This window comes from Hyposmocoma kahamanoa, unplaced genomic scaffold (genome assembly GCF_003589595.1).
Source record: "Hyposmocoma kahamanoa isolate Upper Pololo Valley unplaced genomic scaffold, ASM358959v1 129, whole genome shotgun sequence".
Taxonomy (NCBI): Eukaryota; Metazoa; Arthropoda; class Insecta; order Lepidoptera; family Cosmopterigidae; genus Hyposmocoma; species Hyposmocoma kahamanoa.
In genome coordinates this window covers 329,876-352,816 of record NW_020653460.1, presented here as the reverse complement: position 1 = coordinate 352,816, position 22,941 = coordinate 329,876, and the positions used below count along the sequence as shown (strand labels likewise).

Genomic DNA, 22,941 nt, shown 5'->3' with positions numbered 1-22,941 from the left:
GTTCGTCCCGTCACTAGATATTATAAACAAAAAATTATTACTGTCAAATCAGAAACAGAGCCTTATTGAAAATTTGTTACTTATAGTCATTGACTTACAATTATATGGACGTCGGGTCCGCGCTAAAAAGTGTCCGAACTTATAAGGCGTTAAAATCGTACACAGAGCGTCATTCACGCTTTAGTCTTCATTTGTTCTACTGACAGCGCGATACTGCGATGACATTACAATTTAAATTTCGAATAGGTTGACTTGGGACATTTTTTTCGTGGTTTTTGTATTAGACCCGTCGTCCATTTATTTGTAAGGCAATGCTTATAGTGTTAAGAGTCGAAACTACCACGGCTCGGCGGTTTTCGTGTAAAAATTCGAGGTAATTTTGTATTTTTTTTTCTATCGTAAAGTTTTTAGGGATCGTGTTTTCACACCGTATAGTAATCAGTATTATTTCTCAATTTTGCTATATATATTTTTCAAAGTCATTGTTTGAACCGTGCTATACGCGAATTACTGATAAAAATGCATTAAGGCAAAGTCCTTCAACAAGAAGGTTATACTATTAGTACTAATAATACTATTTTAAGTTTTTTTCTTAGATGTTTAAAGAGTATTCATGTATTTATATTCTCTTTGACGTTTTTCATATTTCCTTTGACATAATTGATGTTCTTTTGTTAAATATTTATGAAGCATTTATGCGAGAATTTTTAAGTTTGATTATTTGATAGAAGACACGTTATATAGAATATTTCCTAGAGGTCTATAGATATACCTAGCAAGATGCCGCTGGACTATTTACCTATGAAACGTAAGTTCTTCGGACATTACAGCCTTGACTTTGGAGCCGGAGCAATCATTGTTACAGCTGTGGTAAGAATTGTAAATTTTACTATATAGCAGTAGTTATAACTCAAATTCAAACTCACCAATCAATAATCTTTAATATCATGTGAAATGCAGTTGTAAATTTAAACTCTCCAATCATAATTCCAGTAAAGACTAGTTTGGTAACTCGATACAAACGTAGCAGCGTGTCTTGTATGTGTGCGCGCCCGGACACGCGACGTGTACAGACCGATACATTCGCACAATCTCGCGGTACTCAGCGAAGGTCGTCACACGCGGTGTTCATTGCAGAATTGAAACGGTTGCTCGGTGTTAAAAGAAATAAGAAATAGTAAATGTGTTTATTATTATATTTGTGGTAGTTTGAACAAGATTGCATCAAGTTCAGCATTTCAATTCTATTTCATAATCATACCCCAATATCAAGTTACCTATCCGCGATGCTGGTATAATGTCAATACTTAAGTAACTCTTGCAGTTAGGTTATTTCAATAAAACACGAGAATACTGTGTTGAACCCCTTTTTTAAATTGTATTTACAATCTGAAAGTATAACTAAAATAACAATGTAACAACACTACGCTCCGAGCGAAGTTAGACATTTGAACGCCGACCAGAGTTTCCCCACTTGCTCTTTTTTTTTTAATAATCCTAACACCTAAAGATAACCACAAATTACACTTAAACTTACGAGAGAAACAATAGTAGGCTGTACATTCATTTCTGCCGGACGGGAAATCGAACCCGGGGCATCTGCGTAGCATTCCAGTATGGTAACCATTCGGCCACGTAGGCAGTCACTATATCTTATTATAATATTATGATTACAGGTTGCGTTACATTATCTAGGTCCATATTAGCGTCCTTTGCCTAATTGGCAGAGGCGGCTCGCGGAAGATTCTAGCGGGATTTCGCTTACCTAATTTAAATAAAGAATGAAACACATTATATTGTTCCATTTTAAACAATGCCACCAACACTACGCTAACAACGATTGAACAATAACAATAATTATTACAACATAACTAAAGCGCGCGAAAAAAATACGGTTTGTTTATTTGACAAATGAAACTGGCAACAGCGAGTGGAGGCCGAGTGCAGTCGTCGCATCGGGCTTGCACGGCATTGCATCTAAAATCTTGCTAATTTTCTCATACTAATCTTTTGTTTCACGTGTCGCGCCGTAAAGAAATGTCCCTTTCGCACTCATTGAATTTATTACTGAAATTTGTAAACTACCTCGGTTCATAGGAGCGCATCGTGGAGCGCTCCACCTCTACGTCTAGTAAAACAATAGGTACTATATTAAAGAGAAAGATAAAAGTGTAATTGTATGTTTCTCGTTCATTAATAATAATAATAATAATAAAAATACTGCGGTTGCTAATATAATATGAAAGTTTAATTAATAATTTCATTTTCAACGTTATAGAAAGATTGCAGTTAAACAAAGCCAGCAAGTTTTCTGGCTGCTTTGCTGACAAACTTCATCTGACATCGTTTGTTGCAGCGGGAAGCCTTAAGTGGCAAGAGACCGTTACACGCTTAAAACAATAAATACACAGGATTATTTCTAAGATAGTAACAACCTTGCAGGACTACATTCAAATTACTTAGAAGGAATGTTACAGAAATTATATTCAATATTCTGAGCAAAACATTAAAAAGCATCCAAATTACTTTTGGACTTATATAATGTCTTTGTACTCAAACAGTCAACTTCCACAAATCATGACTTATAAAGGTTATTTTATTACTCTTAGAAATTTGTGATCGGTTTACTGACCATTTCCAATCTGTTTTCGAGATATTTTGCTCCTATCCCACCCCAATACAAATATTAATTGCGTTTTTAATTTACATCCTATAGAAATAACTAAAGAGACTCTTTTCAACATTTTGAAATCTATATTTATTTTATAATATAAAGTGACGGGACGAACAAGTCGTGCGCCTGATGGTAAGCTACACGCCTGTCCATAACAGTTGCAGTGCCGTTCAAAGCTTTAAACCTGCGGGGCACTGCCACTGCGCCCGTCACCCTGAGACATAAGTTGACAAGCCCATGTGCCTGTAATTTCACCAGCACCCTTAGCCTTCAAAACCGGAACACAGTAATGCTGACATTACTGATGGCGGCAGAAATAGATGAGGTGGCGGTACTACCCTGGATGAACTTTTACACTCTTCTGCTACTAAAATTTGAGATTATATTGACACCAGTAAAGGTGCTGGCCCAGACGAGATCCATCCTATTATTATTCGCAATTGCGCGACTACTATCGCTTTGCCCTTAACGTTAATTTATAAAAAGTCTTTTGCGGAGAGGATATTTCCTAATATCTGAAAGCAAGCATGGATCACTCCTGTTCGGAAAGGATTTATTAATAACGATCTATCTACACAACTCTATCTAACAGTCTATCGTTTAGTTGCTCCTCAATAACACGATTTTGTAGAGGGCGTAGTGTTGATACAAATTTATTAACTTTTTTAGAGTTCATATTTAACATGACGCTTTGTATTCCGACTTTGCTAAGGTGTTTGATAAAATTTGTCACAACACTTTACTCGCGAAGCTTTTGGCGATTCGGTATACACGGTAATATTTTGCGCTAGATTAATTCTTATATCGAAAGTAGGTACTAGGCAGTGGTGCATAGCGGTTTTGCCTGTTTACAAATGTATCACCTCCGGAATTCCTCAAGGTTCACATCTTGGTCCCTTGTTGTTCACCCTATACATCAATAACATCAATAATATACCTTATATTAATACCTTTTCTGATCTATTAATGTATGCAAATGACACTCAGAATTTTAAGATCATGCGTAATAACAGTGACTGTGATAAACTGCAAAATGATGTATGTTCTTTGATGCGGGTACAAATACTTCGTTTCGTTTGTCCAATTTATGAGAGACCGTACTTACAGTGAAGCTCTTTGTAAAATTAAAAATAAGGTATTTAATTAAAAACTATTATGACTATAGTGAATAAATAGGGTGGTTTGCATTAATATTAGACATAACTTCGTCATGACATGACTTCGTCATCATTAGTCGTTAAGGCAAAACCTCTGTCAATTTGTTCCTCTTGTTTTTAATTCTGAATCGTGAAATTTATTTTCGGCCCCGTATAATATTTACATCATCCGAAAGTTTGGAATCTGTCTGAAGTTTTTGTAAAATAATATCTTCAAAAAGTGCAAAATTAGTAAAGCTACAACCATTTATTTTTTCTAAAATCAAATCTCGACCGTTGGATTCGCCTTATTCAACAACCAGTTCTATCGCTGCGGCCTTGTCGTGACTCATTTGTCACCAGAGTGCATCGACCTCGAGCGAACACAGCGATCAACGAGACAGCGCGGCGTCATTACCGTCATTGTTACCTGAGTGAGTTATAATATCTGCTCTGTTCTTTGCAATGCCTTCGATTATTTGTGCTGGCTGTTTAAGTTCTATTGAAAGCCGACAGTATTTACGTTGTCTTGTATGCACAGATACATATGATCTACAGTGCGCAAACGTCTCTGAAAAAAGGTTTTATAATTCTATGACATCGGACCATAAAAGTGCATGGAAATGCCAGAGATGTGTATGCAGGCAACCGAAAGGTGATAACACTAACACACCCGTGCGTGGAACGGTGGCTGAGAGCAACGATAATAATATGACGGCAAATGACTCAATTAATAATTCTAACTTTGATGCCTGCTCGAACCAGTGTGGATTAACAGCCTGTGACAATGTTACACTCCGTCGGCATCAAACCAGTAGGAGCAACTCAATTGCCTTATCATGCAACATTGAGGATGATAACATCTGCATGACTAGTATAAGAAATACAATTCGAGACGAGCTGCAACAAGCGCTGAGCGAGCGCCTGTCTAACTTAATTAGCAAAGCTGTCGAAAACCACTTTGCTTCAATATCAAACAAATTTACTCAACTTGAGAAAAGGCTAACGACCTTTGAGGCTAAGTTAGAATTGGTGGCGAATGCAACATGTATGATACAAAACAGTATGGCCCCTCCTCCTGGCAACCCCCATAAGACAAAGAAAAGCAAAGCTGCTTCATCTATGAAAGGATCGTCTAAACCAGTGGTGACTATGCCTGGGCCTTCTAAGCCAGTACAGTTGGAGCCAGTGCCTTCTGTGCGTAGGTCTTCCAAAGCGGAAATAACATCTCACTCCGAGCCTGACTTACCTAGGCCGCTTTTACGAGCTACTAATGCAACAGCCAGTTCCAATCCTGACGATGAGGGCTGGACAGAAGTCAAACGTCCGCGTAAGTTATTGAATATTAAGCGTGGCACTGCCACGCCAGGTACAACACAACTTGAAGCATCAGAGAGATCACTATACATCCATGCGTATTACCTCAAGATCGGCACTACGGACGACAGGGTTCGTGCCCATCTCGAGGTAGTCTGTGGGGAGGACGTCTGTACGGTAGAAACCTTAAAAGCTAGAGGCAACTACGCTTCTTTTAAACTAACCGTCCCGTCGCGGTATGCTGAAAAGGTAATGGACCCTAGTAATTGGGCAAAGGACATCGCACTGAAACCTTGGCGACAGTTATTTCGTTCCAAAAACCCCGAAAGCGCAACGCAAAACTAGCAAACTCGGAAATAAAACAAAAAAGTTTGTACTCAATTTGTACTATCAAAACGTAAGGTGGCTCAAATCAAAATTAGTCGATTGGAGGACCAACCTTCTGCTTTCCGAAGACCTTTTTCTAGTAGCCGCCACGGAAACGAATCTTGATGGTTCCGTGTCTGATGCCGAATTATGCTGCGGTAATTGGTCGGTACTTCGGCGTGACCGCGGCGGAAGCCGCGTGGGCGGCGGCGTTTTACTGGCAGCCCAATCTCCTGTTTACCTAGAGCACTTTCCGCAGTATGAGACGTCGTGTGGTGAAGATCTCTGGGCACGTTTTAAAGTCGATGGACACAGTTTTTATGTTTGTGTTGTTTATATACCACCTAGATCAAATGATGATATATTTATAGAATGGTTTAATAGTGTTGAATTATTTTGCGAAAATCATCCTAACTCTAAACTGCTAATTTTAGGTGATCTGAATTTATATAGTGCAAGTGTGTACATTTCTAACCTTTACAGCTGTTTTTTACCTTTGTGCAATTTGTTAGATTACAACTGTGTGAATAACGTGAATGGTAGAATGCTGGATGTGGTGCTGGCTAGCTCCGAGATGAGGAGTGCGCTAAGTGTACGCTGCGCGAAGCCAGAAGAAGAACTCGTGTATATAGACTTGCACCACCCGCCGCTTGTTGTCCGTGCTCAGTATGACTTTACCACTAGGGCAACCCGAGCTGACCCTTCTAACGTAGAATCGTCAAGGGACTGGAATTTCCCTAGGGCCGACTTTTATTCATTATATTTTCTTATCATTGATTGCGACTGGAGCGGCATTTATGAATGTCGCACAGTAGACGACGTCGTTTCTAAATTTAATGACGCATTGTATAATATTTTCGATCACTGTATTCCCAAAAAAATACGGAAGCCGACGTGTAGTCGTTCATATCCTGTCTACTACACGAAAGCAATAATCCGTGACATTTCCTGTAAAGCTCGTTTGCATAGGGTGTGGAAACAAACTAAAAATGACAATGTTCACAAACAGTTTAAAGTTTTACGCTCATCAATCAAGGAAAACATTAAGGCAGCCTATAACAATTATGTTCATAATGTTTCTAGTAACCTCGCAACCAAGCCCTCACTATTTTGGCAATTCGTTAGTACCTTACGCTGCCGAGGAGGAATCGAACCCGCGATCACTTATGGCGATTCTGAGTATCGAGGAGCCGAGGCCGCTGCTGCATTCGCGAAACACTTCGAATCGGTTTTTCTGCCTGACTTGCCCACTCTCGATCCACAACAGGCCGCTTCAATGGTCTCCTCTTTGGATGGTGAACGGCTGGTCGACATCCGGTCAATCAGTGGAGATGCGGTGCGCCGCGCGGTTAAGCGTCTCAAAGGTAACACATCGGTGGGTCCGGATGGCATACCGGCATTTGTCATCAAAGGTTGCATCGATAGTTTGATTGCCCCGATAATATTTATTTATAACCTTATATTGACTACTGGAGAATACCCAACTATATGGAAAATATCACGCGTAACTCCAATACCTAAAAAAGGATCTAAGCTTAGAATCGAGAACTATCGGCCTATAGCAATATTATCTGCACTGGCTAAGGTATTCGAGATGGTAATGCATGAGTATCTCCTCCCTCAATGCCGGCCATACATCACTAGCTCCCAACACGCTTTTTTGCCCAAAAGATCCGTAGCTACTAATTTGGTCGAGCTGGTCGATGTCATTTCGAGGGCGATGGATGCTCGACATCAGGTAGATACTGTGTATCTTGATTTCCAAAAGGCTTTTGACCGGGTTGACAACGATATATTACTGCAGAAGCTAAGTAGAATGGGATTCGCCCCCCGGCTATTAAAACTGTTTGCCGATTATCTGAAAGACCGGAAACAGTTCGTAAGATATGGACCATACCAGTCAAAACCATACCATACACGTTCTGGCATAAGTCAGGGATCAAATTTGGGACCATTCCTTTTTCTTATTTTTATAAATGACCTTCCAACAGCTGTTAACAAGGCCACGGTTTTATTATTCGCCGACGATGTGAAACTTGTCATGCCCATTAAGTCGACTCAGGACTGTTATGCTTTGCAACAGGACATCGTCGCAGTGAGCAAATGGAGTGTAGACAACAAGCTACTATTCAACAATGGTAAATGTGAAATTATGACCTTTTCGCGCTCCCCGTTGCCTCTCCGCTATGACTATCGATTAGCTGGTCAAGTGATTGTTCGTGTGAGTGAAGTCTGCGATCTCGGCGTTACCTTTGACCCGTCTCTCGCATTCCGGACTCATGCTCGGAATGTCACAAAGTGTGCATATCAAAGACTGGGGTTCGTGTTACGTAACGCTGCTCCACTAACACCTTCAGCAACGAAAGCGCTCTACACGGCTCTGGTTCGAAGTATACTCGAATCGAATGCAGTGGTTTGGGCTCCACATGAAAATAAATATATTCTCATGTTGGAGCAAGTCCAAAAGAAGTTTTTGAGATATTTATATAAAAAAATATTTTACTACTACCCATTCCTGTACCCAACACGCTTTCTACAAGGTCACTTGGGCTATGAGTCCTTGGAATTGCGTAGAAATGTCGCATCACTTAGATTCATTATAAATGTATTAAGAAATAATATTGACAGTGTGAGCCTAGTGGAAAAGATCCTTAGGTTCAGGGTCCCTGATGATTACTGCAACAGGCGACGTGGTGTGCCCCTCCTGGCAATCGAGCCCTCTCGCACTGAACTGCACCGACACTCGCCTATTCCACGTACGACTGCACTCCTCAACTCCATGCTCGCAGCATCACCGCAGTGTGATGTGTTTGTGACTGGGATAGAGAGACTGATGACGGAATGGAAGAGAGTTTTGGAGAGATGTATGAATGAATTAGTAAGTAGATAATTTTAAGTTTATTTTATTGTTCTATTTCTTGTTGTTTTGTGTATTTGTTTTCTTTTTCTTTTTAAATTGTTATTAACTAAATTGTCGTAACGCCATGGTGCAAACTGTTATGTTACACATTTTGTCTATTAATAAATAAATAATAATAATAATAATAAATAATAATAAATAACTGGTTGATGACTGTACCACCTCAGTCAACCGTGACTAACCGTGACGTGAAAGGGCCCGAAACGTTGGTTTGTTCGAAAAAACAAATATACGCAATTTAAATCTGGAAGAATAGTTTCTTTTGCTATACATAGATACTGTCAGTTTACATAAAATAGTAAACAATAAATTTGACTCAACACCTCTACTGAATCTTATACATTTCAGAGTACCCCGTCAAATTGAAAGATTTGGTCGTATGAATTATACTTTTCTCAATTAAGAAATCGCGGAAATGTTTCGTTGGCAATAGCTTTATTATTAGGCGATCATGTCAGACATATAATAGCAGATATTGAATATTTTCTGTAATTCATTATCAAAATTTAAAACAAAAATTAAAGCCTTACTATAATTGTTTTATACTGATTGTCTTTAAGATTTCAACTGCATTATAAATTAAGGAATCTCTGGGTCTACTTTATATATCTTCGTTAATGTAATAATAGTTTTATGCCGACTGTTTGGTTCTAGAATACACAAATAAATATTTCAAATTCAAATTTCAAATACTTTATTCGTACATGTGGTAATATTTATATTAACATCATAAATAACTTCTTTTCTATGAATTTTAATAATTTATCACATTTTACTTTCATACAAAAATAAATATATTTAAATGGATCGCTCTAAACGGTAATAACTCTGTGCAAGACGGGGGTGGTAGTCGTCGCGGGCGGAGGACACTTGCACGTTTGAACTTGCCTTGCCAAATACAGACCTAAAAAGTGTCAGATAGTACAAAAAATATCAGAGATACATCAAATTCGGTTCACAAATGCCTAGGAGTTATCGCGTAACATACATAGAAAAAACACACAGTCGAATTGCGAACCTCCTCGTTTTTTGCAGTCGGTTAAAAAGAACAAAAATGTTTCCTGACCAAAATTTAAAAAGTCTAATCTTGTGTAGTCTGGCGGGCTAGCTTTATACATTTTTTATATTTATTGTCACTTGTGTCCTGTTTCGTCAAAGCGGGACATTAAGTATTTAGGGGACAGCGGGACACGAAGTTTAAAAGCTGGACTGTCCCGCTCAAAGTGGAACTTGTGGGCACATTATGTATGATCAGGACAACAAGTAAAATAAATGTTTCTTCACCGACATCCATTGTGACACATAAAATTCACAGGGAAATTCGGGAATTCAAGCACCAAACTGTGTTCAGAAGCAACACCCGACGACTATGTCCGGTTGCCGTTATTGAACACAGCAATCACGGTAATGGTGTTGTGTCGGTAAAAACAAGAGAATCTACCGTCTTTCGAGGGTCAGCGTTTTGCCAACGCATGCACAGCGTCGACACAGCATCCGCGTGGTGGCGACGCAACGCCAGCACTATGATTGCGGTATAGTGCCTAAAGTCGTATATACGCCGCGTTGGTGTTGCGTCGGCTCCGTGCGGACGTTGTGACCAGCGACGCTGTGACGAGACGCCGACGCCCCAAAAGACGCTACTGTGAGCGGTATCTAAGCATACGGCGTATTTTAAATGCGCCGACGACGCGCATATACCCGCACCCGCTGTACTCAATCCATTCAAACATGCGCAAACATCGCGTTGAAATCAAGAATCGTATGCACTCTACTGGACTTTACACTTCAAATTTCATGTAGTTGCTTCATTTGAAAAACTAACTGAAATTAACAAACAAAACTATCTTTTACCAAAATGCGCGATACACACGCGCGACAACAGCGCGTCTGCGGCACGTAAACGTGCGTCACCGGCACGTATAAAATACGCCGTGTGCATAGGCTCGTAGGTGTCTACGTTTGATAACCGTTTGCACAACGCGATAATGAATGAAAAACCTACAGATATCGATGTTGTGAGCAAAGTGAGAATGGATGACATTTGATATAACATCTATAGAAATAATGTTAACCAAATAACGGCATGAGTATTATTACATGTTGCACCCCATGGCATAAGTGGAGTTACATCAAAAACGTTTATTGCTCCATTAGATACAAAATAATATAATCCACATCCTCTCCAATTCTTGTAACCCTATCGACTATATAATCTCCAATTCTTGTAATATATATAGTTACAAGAATTGGAGAGGATATTTGTTATATTTTTCTGTAACCTAATGGAGCAATAAACATTTTTGGTGTAACTCCACTTATGCCATTCTTCCAAGAGGGACGTGTACTGTGTGTCTTGTTAATTCTAGAGTCGGCTACAATTATTGTAGTAACAAAACCGAGGAGCGCTTCGGACATGTAGCCATGTTTCTTGCTTTTTTATTATAGCAAGTGACGGGAAGTCGCAAAGATCTGAGGGGCACTGCCACTGCGCCCGCCACCTTGAGAGACATAAATTGTCAAGTCCCTTGTGCCTGTAATTCACCATGACCCTTAATCTTGAAAACCGGAACGCAGAAGTAGGTAAAGTGGCAGTACTTCCCTGGACTAACTCTTTCACCAGGAACTTTACTGCTCCTAAACTAACTACTAATTGATTTAGGTTTGTCAATTCAATGCATTCAATATAATGTTTGTTACAGTTATATGTTATTGAAGCTGGAATGGAATACAGCTATCACTATTGTGGAAACTTTTTCACCCTATGGGCCGAAGGCAGCAATGAAAATGTTGTATTGCCTTATATATTTTTGATATTTTTGGAAGTTCACGCCTTAATCCTTTTGATAACTGGCTTAGGATTTGCATGTGGGCTCTGTGTGGTAATTATTTTTGTAATTAACTAAAATATGAGTTCAGTCTAGGTATGTATGTAATGATAGTGGATTTTTTGTTCAATATCATAATTTGAAATTGAAGATGAAATTGACCAAAACAGCCACTTGTGTTAAAAAAATGTATTAGAAAAAAGGTGCTTGATCCCTAGACACTTTTGATGAGCGTAGTTTATTTTTTATTTCATCTCAAATATAAACAATATGACATCAGGTTTCAGACCTGCAATTATATTTGAAGACAACACAAATATACGTAATTTAGATCCATAATAGTTTAATATGAAGTTTAAGATAAATGCAAAATCGCAGAGCTAACTTTTCAAGAGCCTATACTACCTCAAATGGTTTTGTTTGATTCCGCATGACAATGAAAGTGTTAAATCAATTTATCATTCACTTTGGAAAAAATATATAGTAAAAATCAGAATGTATAATAAATACTATACGGTGTGAATTACCTCGAAGTTTTTCAAGAAAACTGCTGTATTTAATATCATCATCATCATCATATACAGCCTGACTTCACCCACTGCTGGATATAGGCCTCCAAGTTTCTGTGCCACTCCCCACGATCCCGTGCCAATTAGAACGATTTTAGAACGATTTGTGCCAATCGACACCACTTACTACAAGGCCTTCGTAATATCTTCATAGAACTCTTCCACATCTTCGTCGGGATGGTATGAGGTTGGGGCGTAAACTTGTATTATCTTGAGCGAGTATTGTTTGTTCAGCTTGAGTATAACAAAGCAAACGCCAGTAGAAATACTCTTGATGTTAATAATTGACGGAGCAATATTTTTCGCTACAAGAAATCCAACCCCTCCATATGTAGTCTTCATGGCCGCGATAGAGGAATAGATCACCTGAAATAAGTTTAATCAGGTCAGAGGTAGTATCGACACTTAACGTTCATGGACAGTATCTGCGTTTTACCGTAAACGTAAATGTCAGAATATAATTTTACGGGGTATCCTATTTCTCTGTATGGATCTAAAATGCCAGCTTGGCTTGGCTTAATAGTGCGATTTTCAAGTGCGTTCTGTGTATTTGCCGCCTACTGCTTTTACATAGACAAGTATCAACAACGTACTGACAAAATTCAATCATTTACATACATTGAATATTTTATATATTGAATCCAAAATATATACGTCAAGAAAAGTTGTGATATTTGAACGAAATTGGGATTATTCCCATTTGATACCCTACAACTGATCCAATTTTTATTCCAACTGATCCACTCCATATTTTGCAACTCCCAACAGATCTCACTGTGTTTGTGAGGTAAATACAGTAATTAAAATCAAAATTACTGTATTTACCTCTCTCGTTATATTTATTAATGTATAGGACAATTTCCTAACTTGCGTCATCTTTTGAGCTTTTAAAAGCTTTTTGTTGACTGTACCTACCAAAAATATGCTTGTAAACACCAAGATATCAGGTGGGAATAAAATATTAATATTTTTTCTTGATCCCCCCTGTATTTGCAATATAAAATACTACAAAATAAAACTGAATCACCAGGGGATCGCTTTTAGGGGATGGGAATAACCTGAAACTAAACCGAATCTCGTATATTTTTGTATTTCTTTTTTTTCAGGGGTCCATTGAATGTGCTCCATTCTTTGTGGTGGCGCTAATAACGGCACCTTTTATAATAACCCTCTATTACGTAGGGATGTTGTGTATAATTCTCGCTGGTAAACTTGAATGCCCCTATATAACACCTATTTACGGTGTCCATCTAGTATTAATGATCCTTGCTGCCATATGTAAGTACCTATACTTTAATTATAACGAACATAGATTACAATTACACTTCTTTTAATTTAAACTTTAAGATTTCGTGGTTATTCACCAAATGATTTTCACTAAAGGCCTACCGCTGAACTAAGTCTATTTACTAATTTCAACTAGGTATGTTGATTAAATTGAAACAAGTTCCAAATGGCTTTTCCATTCATTACAATTGTCAAACAACAATTGGGTAATTTGGTGAGCGCTTTTTTCAATTAACTTGTGGGTAACACCCTCATGACACTATCCGAATCCATGCATTTTGCACCCTTAGAGCCCACACACTATCCGCATGACGTAAATTACCGCCCCGACATCCTGGACGTAGCATTATTCAAAAATATTAACCTTAATTTAGACTCGATCCAAATCCACGAGTTAGTTTTAGATCACCGCCCCGTCCTCCTTCACCTCTCCTCTCGTTCGGACATAGCCCTCCCACCCCTGACCCTTGTGCTCCCATTAAACTGTGTTGGACTGGGGGAAGTTGAGTCAAGGACTCAATATCCTCGAGGCTAAACACCTAGTTCAGATTTCAGACGACATTTCTTCAGTCGTAGACGCCAACTGTGTTATTGACCGTCGTTTGAACCTACTGGAAGATATGCGTGCCCTTCTAACGGAAAAGAACGCAGCTACTGTGGCTTACGATTCTTACCCCACCGACGAAAACCGCTGTTTCCTGCGGGCTTTACAGAGGGACGTAAAGACGTCAAAGTCGATGGAAAAGCTTCTCGAAGGACTCTAGCCCACCCACCAAGTCTTCTGGTAACTAACCCGTCTCAAGTCCGGCACGGTTGCCCAAATGTCTCCTCAACCGATCTAACCGCACCTCAGCATTTGACGACGAGGAAAAAGCCGAATGCCCGGCCGACAGCCTCGAAGTCCAGTGCTCCCAATCTTAGAACCGGTAGAACCCGCCTATTCCAGGTGGACTCCGAGGTTGGACTCAGAGCAACCCTCCTGCCCTCCGACCCTCCTCTCCCAACGGTCACCCCAAAGGAAGTAGAATCGCTCATAAAGGATCTTAACCCTAGATTACTAACCTTATTTTTCAACGCTTATTACGAACCTTCGTCGTTTTGACTACGTTTATAATTTTTAGTTACAATTATGTACCAATATATTATTATGCAACATATTCATTAGAAACAGTCTGTTACATTTTCTGTAACTGTATGATACAGTTCTACATTTATGAAATTTTTAAATTGCTTACACATTCAATTTATAAAGACAATGTTTGAAAACAACTTAAATTATTAAAATTAAGAAAAAAAAATGAACTAAACATCAAAACATTTTGGTACAAATCTGGAAACTTAAACATTTGTGACATACTTCAAGTTTGTGTTCATAACACAACAATTTTTTGTATTTAGTGCAACTGCTTTTCGCTTTGCAAAGGGGCATATCGCACCGATTTTCTTCTTCTTTAGTTTAGGAATGCATCCTTTCTTCAGTTTCAAATGTGGAACTACTATTACAACTACTTCCTGGTATTTTCAAAATTTATGTAATTGAGTCATGCAGAGCCTCCAAGGGTTGATATTGTTGATCTTTTTTGCATTTGTGACTCCCCGTTTTAAATATTGACGTCTCAACAAAGGCCTTTTCCTTTGCATCCTTAATATTAGTTATATGAATAACGTAACTATTTAAAAATGCAATGATGAGAATTCTATAAAAATTGTACTACAAAGGCCATCGCCGAGCTTTTCTCGTTAAGTCTAGTTACGTCCTCGATGGCAAGAAGCAAGGGAACCGCCCAATCCCTTGGGAGAACACGGTCAAATACCTAAGAATTACGCTCGATAGGAAGTTGTCGTTCAAAGCACACGTGAAAACCGTGTGCGATCGCGCCCACTTTGTTATGAGCTGCATCTACCATCTTCTCAACAAACATAATAAACCTTCCCTTCGTGTTAAGGTGAGATTGTACACGACATAGATCCAATTATGACGTACACCAGTGTCGCATTCGAGGCCATCAGGGACCTATTGCAAAACGTCCATAACAAAAATATCGATCGTCGAATCGTGACTGTTTTAACTTTGTTATAATTATTAATACCATGATCGAATACTCAGATTCCTTCGATCCGTCCGGATTCATACCGACGACGTCTTCTAGCATACCGTGCCAGACGCTATACCAACTAACCAGCGACACGAACCTACGAATTCTTCTATGTGCTTACGTCGTATCTTTGTATTTGGTTTTTCAACGACTTTTTATCCGTAACGCCATCTATGATATTTCGTCACCCAGTTAAAAACCTTTCCAGCTACGAGCCCCGGCTAGAGATGTCGCTATTCATTGTATTAAAATTTGCTTTAACTTTGTTTTGAATTTTTTTTTCAGTCTTTTTACACGCTGGTTGTTGTATTAATTCATATAAACCTGGAGCCCGCCCACCTACTTATGCTTTGCATAAATGTTCAAAGAAAAAGATTACTACTTGTTAATTTATAGTGAAGTAAGTATATTGAAATCAAATTGTTAATTAATAGACAATGAAGTAGTCTTTTTGAAATCAAAATGTCAGGGACTTTAGGTGACTCAACGAGTATAGACAATTAGTCCCTTTTTTTTTTTTTTGACGGGGAGGAAATCTTTATGGATACCCCTGAGCCCAGGGAGACTATAGACAATTAGTTCCTAGGTCAACGTAGGTGAAATATGGACCGTGACGTCACGGGCAAGAAGAGATTATAATTTATCTAAAATTTGGTATCTCGTATAAGAGGTTATTATTGGTACCACTCCACTTAGTTCAAGGTTTCCTTCTAACCCTCCTTGCATTTCGGTAACTTTGGAGATATTGGCGTCTAAAGTATTTTTTGCTAGTAAAACGACTAAAAAAGGGCACGTGTGTGTGGATTGAGTGAGCACCCTCTGTAAAAAGTTTAAAATATATAAGTCATTTAATAAAACTTCTAAAACAATTGTAGAAACCTATCTTTCTATTAGTAAAATACAAAACAAAAAAAGAAAAATAATGTAACTCAGTTTAATTAAAAAGATATTCTTTTTTATTATACGATGTATGAAAATCTATAATGCAAAGTGACGACACGTTATGAAAATGCCAAAATGAACACGTAATATAAGTACCTAGATATTTATTGAGCATTGACTGTAACGGCGGTAACGAATACTTGAGAACTCAAATCGTAACATAAATAATAAAAAGTCTATATTTTAAACTTTTTACAGCGGTGCTCACTCAATCCATACACACGTAAAAATGTCAATTACAGTGATTTTGTTTAACAATAAAACTGAAACTAGATAAGATATAGAAAAAAACCGATTAGAGGGGTTGTAGACGTCGTCGTTTTGCTGTTCCCAGTTAAGTTAATAACTACATTTCGCTAAAAATGTCGATTACGTTAGTTGCAATAAGAAGGGCAGAATTGACCAATATTAAACAACATCACATAAACGTTACTCTGGTTTCAAGTAGCAAAAGCACTTCTGTTATGGAAATCGGAACCAACAAAACGGCAACAGCCCGTTCCTTACTGCATAAGTTTTGATTATAATGGTGACCCTCCTTACCGATCCTTAGGGCTCAACTCGCACTGGCGTAAAGTCGAAACGTCGCGTCGCGTCTTGTTTTTCAACTGCAACGCATGGCGACGCAACAACCCTCGCATTAGCGCGCCCTGATCACAGTGTGGTCGCCATTCCGTCTGACGCGTCATTGCGTGCAAGTAACGCACGGTGACGCGCGGCGACGCGCGATGTCATGTTTGCATAACATAAATTTGTACCTTAATAATGGGAAAATGGAGATAATAATAATAATAACGCACACACTCAACATAGCCCCGCACTAAGGAAACCCTGTGTCGCGGGTGCCATGGACACACACATAGACAACGACAAATTACACCCAAACTCACGAGAGAAATAAATGTAGGCCACACATACATTTCTCCCGGCCCGGGAATCGAACTTGGGGCCTCTGCGTGGCAGTCCGGCATGGTAACCGTTCGGCCACGGAGGCAGTTATGAATGAATATGCTATAGGCAAAAAACATAACGCGTCGCGATGCTTTGACTCTGCGCCAGTGTGTGTTTAGCTTAGGGTATACGAGAAGGGCACTATAGCCTGTGCAAGAACAGGGACCGTCTCCGTCAGGTCCTGACCCCCGATCAGCCTGTTTGCACAAACTTCGCCCGGTTTTCAAGAAACTAGTGCCTTGAGCGAGCTGCCCGGGTGCACGTACAGCACCCTCCTCTATTTTACAGATAGGTACCAGAGCTATAGGCGCGCTGACTTCCCGTTGCGTTAACCGTTGCCACCGCTAAACCGTTGCCTCTAAAGTCTACTACCAAATCTCCTCTTTGGTGGCGGAGCTGTAGGGTACCCTCACCTCTCGAAGCCGAAGCGTCTCTTCAGTTCCCAGAAACCTACGCGGCTAGTGGGACCGGAGGATATCTAGCTTATACCCAGACCCGAGACAGCCCCATATCTTTCTACATTAGTTTTGATTATAGTGACCCTCCTTACCGACCCTTAGGGTATACGAGAAGGGCACTATAACCTATGCGCGCACAGGAACCTTACAAGTTCAGGTTCTCAGGTTCTCGGACTACAGATCAGCCAATGTACAGAGTTGTCACAAAACTCTGTCAATTGACTTCATCCGGTTCTCGAGAGGCTAGTGCCTCGGGTGAGCCGCTCCGGGATTTTCCACATACACTTCCCGTTGACTAGCTAACTAGCGGTTGCCACCGCTAAGCCATCGACTCTAAATTCCACTACCAAATCTCATATGTGGTGGAGCTGTAAGGGTACGCTCGCATCCCGACGGCGAAAAACGACGTCTCTTCAGTTCCCAATAACCTAAGCGGCTGGAGGGACCGGAGGATATCTAGCTTATCAGAGGACAAGCTCTCCGGGCCAGTGCCGGAGATGCCAGTCGCAGGTCATAACTTCCAATTTAAAGGGCAACTCACGTGTTTCGCGCGTCTCCTCGCTTCAGGCCCTCAACTAGACCCGACCCACGACAATATAGAAAAGGTAGTTCGAACTCGTGACCTCGAAGATGTCGACACCATGAAAACCGGTGTGCAAGGACCACAGAGGTGACTAAAATAATGGTAGCACTTAGTAGTTCGATGCGCTTTGAATTGGAGAATAGCAAAAACAACCATTAATATAACTGCTCCTTAAAATAAAGTTTAGGCGCTATTTATAAGAATGAATCTTCATGCGTGAACAGCCACCCTTAAAGGTGGATGATTTTCTTCAAAATTAAATGGGACCACTACGAAGGTACCCTCTTTCCAACAAAAAAGAATCATGAAAATCGGTTCACAAGAACCGAAGTTATCGCGTAACATACATACAAAAAAAAACATACAGTCGAATGAGAACCTCTTCCCTTTTTGAAGTCGGTTAAAAACACTCCCAACTTAGATTTAAATACGGGTTATGGTAAAAAGTAACTTACCCCAAAAGGGCCTGTGATTTTCTATAAATATTATGCTTTACGAACAGTTAGGTTACATGATTTAGCTGGTCAGAACTTCATGTGAAGTCGAGCACGTGTGCTCGCTTCGGAAATTTAGTAAAATTGACGAAGAAGACAAGGGATTTTAGAACGATTCAAAATTTCAAAGTAGGTGGCCAGAAATCAGAGAAAAGAGTGATAAAAGGGTGGGATGACGGCGAATGAGGTCGCATCGTCTCTACTGCCACTGCGGCAAGCGCAAGGAACTGGCATTAAAAATCATGACTGTTTTAACTTTGTTATAATTATTAACACCATGATCGAACACTCAGAAAAAAAATTCTTCGATCCACCCGGATTCAAACCGACGTTTTCTAGCATACCGTGTCAGACGCTATACCAACTAACCCACGGAACTATCCAGCGGACTTCACGAATTCGTCACCCAGTTAGATACCGTTACAGCTACCAGCCACGGCTAGAGATGTCGCTATTCATTGTATTTAAATTTACTTTAACTTTCTTTTTAATTTTTTTTCAGTCTTTTTACACGCTGGTTGTTGTACTAATTCATATAAACCTGGAGCCCGCCCACCTACTTATGCTTTGCATAAATGTTCAAAGAAAAAGATTACTACTTGTTAATTTATAGTGAAGTAAGTATATTGAAATCAAATTGTTAATTAATAGACAATGAAGTAGTCTTTTTGAAATCAAAATGTCAGGGACTTTAGGTGACTCACGAGTATAGACAATTAATCCCTAGGTCAACGTAGGTGAAATATGGACCGTGACGTCACGGGCAAGAAACGATTTTAATTTATAAAATTAGGTATCTCGTATAAGAGGTTATTAGTGGTACCACTCCACTTAGTTCAAGGTTTCCTTCTAACCCTCCTTGCATTTCGGTAACTTTGGAGATATTGGCGTCTAAAGTATTTTTTGCTAGTAAAACGAGTAAAAAACGGCACGTGTGTGTGTGTATTGAGCACCCTCTGTAAAAAGTTTAAAATATATTAGTCATTTAATAAAACTTCTAAAACAATTGTAGAAACCTATCTTTCGATTAGTAAAATACAAAACAAAAAAAGAAAAATAATGTAACTCAGTTTTTTAAATTAAAAAAAAAATTAAAATTTAAATTAAAAAGATATTCTTTTTTATTATACGATGTATAACAATCTATAATGCAAAGTGACGACACGTTATGAAAATGCTAAAATGAACACGTAATATAAGTACCTAGATATTTATTGAGCATTGGCTGTAACGGCGGTAACGAATACTTGAGAACTCAAACCGTAACATAGATAATAAAAAGTCATTCATATTTTAAACTTTTTACAGGGGTGCTCACTCAATCCACACACGTAAAAATGTTAATTACAGTGATTTTATATTTTATATTACCAGAGCTATAGGCGGGCTGACTTCCCGTTGCGTTAACCGCCAAGCTGTGCCTCTAAAGTCTACTACCAAATCTCCTCTTTGGTGGCGGAGCTTTAGGGTACCCTCACCTCTCGACGCCGAAGCGTCTCTTCAGTTCCCAGAAACCTACGCGGCTAGTGGGACCGGAGGATATCTAGCTTATACCCAGACCCGAGACAGCCCCATATCTTTCTACATTAGTTTTAATTATAGTGACCCTCTACCGACCCTTAGGGTATACGAGAAGGGCACTATAACCTGTGCGCGCACAGGAACCTTACAAGGTCAGGTTCTGACGTTAGATCAGCCAGTGTACATGATTGTCACAGAACTCCGTCACTTGACTTTATCCGGTTCTCGAGAGGCTAGTGCCTCGGGTGAGCCGCTCCAGGATTTTCCACAAATGTACCAAAGCGGTAGGCACGCTCACTTCCCGTTGACTAGCTAACTAGCGGTTGCCACCGCTAAGCCGTCGACGCTAAATTCCACTACCAAATCTCATAGGTGGTGGAGCTGTAAGGCACGCTCGTGTCCCGAGGCCGAAAAACGACGTCTTTTCAGTTCCCAATAATCTAAGCGGCTGGAGGGACCGGTGAATATCTAGCGTATCCTCTATCGATATCCAGCTCTCCGGGCTTACTTGTGCCGGAAATGCCAGTCCTGCGACAATGTCCAGACATGGCTTCCAACTTAAAGGGCAACTCACGGGCAACCCCGCACGTCTCCTCGCTTTAGGCTTCAGACACACGCCCCGGCCACACCCAAACGGGATCGGAGGATATCTAGCTTATTCTCTTCTAGCTCTCCGGGCCAGCGCCGGAGATGCCAGGTCGCAGTATCCTGCGACAACGTACGGATATAGCTTCCAACTTAAAGGGCAATATAGAGAAGGTAGTTCGAACTCAAAAATGTCGACACCATGAAAACCGGTGTGCAAGCCACTCGACCACGGAGGTCGCTAAAATAACGGTTGCACTTAGTGGTTCGATCGCTTATATACCTACAGATAAAATGATAACCTGCGACGTTTCGGATCATCATTTCTTGAATTCGGAACTGATAAGAATCGGACGTATTAGTACGCTAACGCTCTAAGTGTAGAAAGATTAACTTTTCTATAGTGTCTCGAGTTTGGGTGTTCGTGGTATCGCCGTTGTTTCTGATTTCCATAACAGCAAGTGCTTTAGTTACTTTTTTTGAATCGGAGTAACGTATGCGATGTTGTCGTAATATTTTATTTCTTATTATTTAGTAGTAGGCAATTACTTTACATTTTAAGAAGTTTTTCTTGTTTTTAGCGAAGTTATGTAATGACGTGAACATCCTAATGTAGGAGACCCAGGACCACTGTTTCGATGCACATTGGTTCAAAATACCTCTAAGGAAGCTCAAAAACGTTACGTGTGATCAATGCAGTCAACACTTGAATGTACTTAGTGTGACGTATCCAAAATATTATAATTTATTTTTTATTAATAAATTTATTATTATAGTGCTATTTTTATTACAACTTAAATATTAATTATTACGACGACACTTGTTGGCTTTAATTTATTATTTAAACTCGCAATTTAAAACCTAAATTTCTAGGTTTTCACAAATTACATGTGAAATAATAAAATTACAAACTAAAGATCAGCACTGCGCTTCGTCCCTTTCGGACTGTTCCAGTCTTGGTTCCACCACCAGTGGATCCAGTAGGATATAGATATTACACGTGTCCCCACCACATACCATTGGTGGAACTATTAGGATTTGTGAATTCTTTCGTTTCCACTTCTGCCAAGTACATAGAGCCCGTAGTCTCTCCGGAAAACCCTATCTCTTGGGTCGGTAGATAGAGATAATGGCCGATGGAGCATACTAGTAGTTAGTAACGTCAAGGCAAACGTAGTATAGGGCGCCCTGTGGCAAGATGGACGGGCGACCTGACAAAAGTGGCCGGCAGCGGCTGGATGCGGGATCGGGAGAGCTGGCGTATTCATGGACAGGCTTACGTCCAGCAATGCGTATAAGCTGATGGTGGTGGTCTCTCTTAGTAGGTACATAAAGAGCCCATATTTCTTATCTAATTTTTCAATAAACAAAAATATATAACGAAGGAAAACCACAGCGCACCACGATAGTTCATTAGAAAAGATCCAAACAAGTCGTGCAGGCAGAATATTAATGATAGAAGTTGTTTATAGAGGCACGGGATTTGCGTTATTGATGACGTGAATTATTGCCTTGTTAAGTTGATATCTCGACAAATTTATTCTTGTTTGGTATCATTTATTTCACAAAAGTAGTCCATTGTGTTAGTAGGTATAATAATATCTAATAATAATAACGCACACACTCATTACCCCGCACTAGGGAAACCCTGTATCGCGGGTGCCATGGAAACACATACAAAAACTACACCTAAATTCTCGAGAGTAATAAATGTATAAATATTCTCCCGGTCCAAGATTCGAACCCGAGACCTCTGCGTGGCAGACCAGCATGGCTAATCCTTCGGCGAGTTAGATAGCTATTTTCCACTAAGCGACTATCACGCACGACTGTAGCCCCGGCGAGTCCATACCTATGTCCGGGTCCGCCAGTGACGGCCGTGAAGGCGTACCGCTAGCGGATGGCTCTGCCTGAATATGAAGCACGTAGTTCCCCGAGGATTACGATGTATTAAAAACGCAGTTGTGCAATCGCTTCCAACTAACGCGTCAATTTGTATAGTATTTATGACTTACATCGAATATAGCCAGAAATGGAGACGAAATTTCATTTAGTTTGTATCAAAACTAATCTGCCAAATAATTACGGTGGCAACTGCGCTCCGATTGGCTAGCCCCAGCCAGCCCCAATTCGAAACAATTGACGGGCGTCGTCTGTTTCACTTCAAATCCACCAGTTTAACTTGAGCTTTGCTATAATGGACGAAAGTTGAAAAAT

General features: G+C 39.8%; 1 protein-coding gene across 3 annotated transcripts; it reads left to right on the top strand.

Moving 5' to 3' along the window:
• The first annotated feature begins 759 nt into the window (after positions 1-759).
• On the top strand, positions 760-21,484 carry LOC113240298. Of its 3 annotated transcripts, XR_003311247.1 has the most exons (6): positions 760-870; positions 11,113-11,292; positions 12,914-13,085; positions 15,476-15,590; positions 19,121-19,235; positions 21,306-21,375. XR_003311247.1 is itself a non-coding variant. In XM_026477565.1 (5 exons), exons 1-4 carry the CDS (start codon positions 781-783, stop codon positions 15,577-15,579), a joined length of 546 nt encoding a protein of 181 aa, XP_026333350.1. In that variant the 5' UTR covers positions 766-780; the 3' UTR covers positions 15,580-15,590; positions 21,306-21,484. The 3 variants fall into 3 exon arrangements, 2 of the variants coding, with proteins under 2 accessions (XP_026333350.1, XP_026333351.1); XM_026477565.1 differs by lacking the exon at positions 19,121-19,235 and having other exon boundaries at positions 766-870; positions 21,306-21,484; XM_026477566.1 differs by lacking the exons at positions 19,121-19,235; positions 21,306-21,375 and adding an exon at positions 16,331-16,432 and having other exon boundaries at positions 766-870.
• The last annotated feature ends 1,457 nt before the right edge of the window (positions 21,485-22,941 follow it).